Below are 3212 nucleotides of genomic sequence, written 5' to 3'. Positions count from 1 at the left end.
CGCCCCCGCGCCCCGCCGCCGGCCCCGCCGGCCCCCCGCGCGAGATGATGGACGGCCGCCTCCTGGAGCACCCGCATGCCCAGTTCGGGGGCTCGCTGGGCGGCGTGGTGGGCTTCCCCTACCCGCTGGGCCACCACCACGTGTACGAGCTGGCCGGCCACCAGCTGCAGTCGGCCGCCGCCGCCGCCGCCGCCGCCGCCTCGGTGCCCTTCTCCATCGACGGCCTGCTCAGCGGCTCGTGCGCCGCCGCCGCCGCCTCCGTGGTCAACCCCACGCCGCTGCTGCCGGCCGCCTGCGGGGTAGGAGGCGACAGCCAGCCATTCAAGCTGTCAGGTAGGTGCAGCGGGCGCAGAGGGCACCCTCATCGGGCGCAGGAGCTGGGCTGCCGGGGGGGGGGGGGCAGCGGGTGGGGGGGGGGGGGGACGCCGCCCAGCGAGCCCCCGAACTGGGCATGCGGGTGCTCCAGGAGGCGGCCGTCCATCGTCGCGCGCGTGGGCCGGGCGGCCCCGGCCGACGCGCGGGGGGGGGGTTGCCCAAGCCACCTCCGCCCCCCCCCCCCCCGCGGTCTGCCACCCCGGCGCAGGGGTCCCCGGACCCGGGCGGCCGACAGGTGTCCAGGGGGTGGATGTGGCCTGGGCCCTGGCTGAGCCCTGCGGCGTCCTCTGCGTGCCCGCAGACTCGGGGGACCCCGACAAGGAGAGCCCGGGCTGTAAGCGGCGGCGCACCCGCACCAACTTCACCGGCTGGCAGCTGGAGGAGCTGGAGAAGGCGTTCAACGAGAGCCACTATCCCGACGTGTTCATGCGCGAGGCGCTGGCGCTGCGCCTGGACCTGGTCGAGTCCCGAGTGCAGGTAAAGGCCGCCGCTCCCCGCGGGAGGCCGCGTCCCGCCGCCGCTAGGCCTGCCCGGCGCCGGTCCCGCCTTTGTTCCAGGTGGGGACCGCGGCCCCGCTTCCGAGCCCGCCTCGCGCTCGCCGGCCCCGCGGTGGTAGTGGGGTGCCGGGGTTCGACGCTTCGCGGAGAGAAAGCGAGGTGGCTCGGGAGGGGCCGGAGGCCCCGAAGTAGCCGGAACAGCAGCTGCGTCGGACCCGGGAGCTGCGTGGTGGGGGGGGTCGGGCGACGGCGCAGAATGAAGCGTCAGAGGGCTGGGAGGCGGTGAGGGGTGCGGGGGCGGGAGGGAGCCGGCCCGGCTCGGACCTGGAAGAGGCCCGGAGCACGTACCCTTCCTAGCCCTCGCCTGGGCCTGGGCGCTCGGCCCGGAGCAGACGCGTTTGTTTGTTTACCTCTCGCCTTTAAACTATTCAGACGGAGACATGTATTTATCCAACGCTTTGCAGAAGGAGGTTAGCTGAGGAAGGGGAGGCGGACACGGCAGCGGGAAGAAGGTGTCTGAATCTTTCGTACTCTCGGTTTTCTTTCCCCGGTACTTTGATGTTATTCGGACGTTGCCGGCGTTGGTTGTTTTTTTTTTTTTTTTTTAAATATAGTGTCAGTTTGTTGGATTAAAAATTCAGGATGAATTGCGCATAATCGGGTGTTTCCCTGAAGTACAGAAATCTTTTTCTGGGGTCGGAGTGGCGGTGAGCCGGGGTGTGCAGCTGTGGGAGCAGGGCTTTGAGGCAGACGCCTGGCAACGCGGGTTTAGCACCAATAGCTTTGTCTAAAAGGTGTTCTCCACCCCAGCTCGCGCTGCCCCTCATGACCTCTTCTGTTTATAAATCCTTTCATCCAATTTGTTTAAGTGTCTTAAGCAAAGACCTCTTCATCCCCCCCCCCCCGTGTGATAATGAGCATTACTTGGTGACAAGTCAGCCTGGAATTTGCACCCCCCAAAAAAAAGTATTGGAAGGAAGGAAGGAAGGAAGGAAGGAAGGAAGGAAGGAAGGAAGGAGCGAGCTCCAGCCTTGGAGAGGTTACAGCTTAGAACCGTCACCTCGGCACCAGCAAGGCTCCCTGTGACCAGGCCAGCCGCTATTGTGGCTGGTCTCTCCATGGCCCCAACAAAGAATTCAAATTATCGTGATCTCTCGGGGAGGGTGGTGTGCCTGGGGCCGACAGAGATTTGCCTGTGTGTACGGGGTGGGGGATCGGTACCTGGGACCAGGGTTCCCCAGGACAAGGCCTGCACAGAGGGCAGAAGAGCTGCTGGGGCCCAGGCCGCTCCTGCAGCACCTGGCGGCTGGCATCTTCCCTGTCTGCCTTCCTCCCTGGCCTAAGCCCAGCACTGCTTCCAGAGGGCTCTGTTGGTGGCCTAGAGCCTCCAGAAAGAAGGATGTGTGCGAAGGTGGGGGGGGGCTGCTGGACCCCTCCCCCTAAGCTCGGCTTCCCAGGCCCTTCTAGAAGAAGCACCCAGATTTCCCTTTAGGGGGGCCCCCAATATGTGGGCTTTGACTCAGTCTCCAGGGGGCCGAAGACAGGTGTGGAGGGCAGCTGAGCCCAGCCACTGGTGGTCCTCAGGCCAGACGGTCAGCACCAGGCCAGGCAGGCTGCTTAGAACAGGAGCTGTGAGAAGCCAAGAGGGGCGACGAGGGGCTGCTCCTTGCGCGCCTCCCGACCAGGAACCAGGAGCCCTCAGGGGCCAGACCGGCCGTACCCAGCGAAGGGGCAGCTCCCAGTTCCCTGAGGTGAGAAGCCAGAGTGGGAAGCTGGCCCAGAGGCCCCATCTACCTCCTTCCGGGTGGAAAAGATGCTCTTTGGAACCTGCAGCTTGAGTGCCGAAACCCAGCTCAGGGCTGGCTGGGCCTCGTGCGTTGGCTTCCGCGCCCCCCCCCCTCCACTCCATTACCCCTCGGCCCGGAGCGGAACCGAGGTTGTACAGGCCTGTCGGGGGGGGGGGCAGTGGGGAGGCCCGAAGTCCCAGCGGCAAGCCCGCCGCCTGACTGTGCCTTCCTTTCCCCTGTCCGGCTGCTCTAGGTCTGGTTCCAAAACCGCCGGGCCAAGTGGAGGAAGAAGGAGAACACGAAGAAGGGCCCGGGGCGGCCGGCTCACAACTCACACCCCACCACGTGCAGTGGCGAGCCGATGGACCCGGAGGAGATCGCGCGCAAAGAACTGGAGAAGATGGAGAAGAAGAAGCGCAAGCACGAGAAGAAGCTGCTCAAGAGCCAGAGCCGCCACCTGCACTCGCCGGGCGGCTTGTCCCTGCACAGCGCCCCCAGCTCGGACAGCGACAGCGGCGGCGGCGGCCTGTCCCCCGAGCCGCCCGAGCCGCCG

At 66.4% G+C, this 3212-nt stretch overlaps 1 protein-coding gene across 1 annotated transcript; it reads left to right on the top strand.

Annotated features, from left to right (window-relative positions):
- Positions 1–20: 20 nt before the first annotated feature.
- Positions 21–3209, top strand: UNCX (UNC homeobox; the record flags this gene model as incomplete). Its single annotated transcript, XM_040466659.1, has 3 exons — positions 21–333; positions 677–852; positions 2913–3209. Coding segments are annotated over exons 1-3 (762 nt in total), but the record flags the coding sequence as incomplete, so codon positions are not given.
- Positions 3210–3212: the final 3 nt, after the last annotated feature.

The sequence above is a fragment of the Herpailurus yagouaroundi genome, unplaced genomic scaffold (assembly GCF_014898765.1).
Source record: "Herpailurus yagouaroundi ecotype Mexico unplaced genomic scaffold, PumYag 64816, whole genome shotgun sequence".
NCBI lineage: Eukaryota > Metazoa > Chordata > Mammalia > Carnivora > Felidae > Herpailurus > Herpailurus yagouaroundi.
The sequence above is the reverse complement of the archived record's forward strand: the minus strand, read 5'-3'. Positions and strand labels throughout refer to the sequence as shown.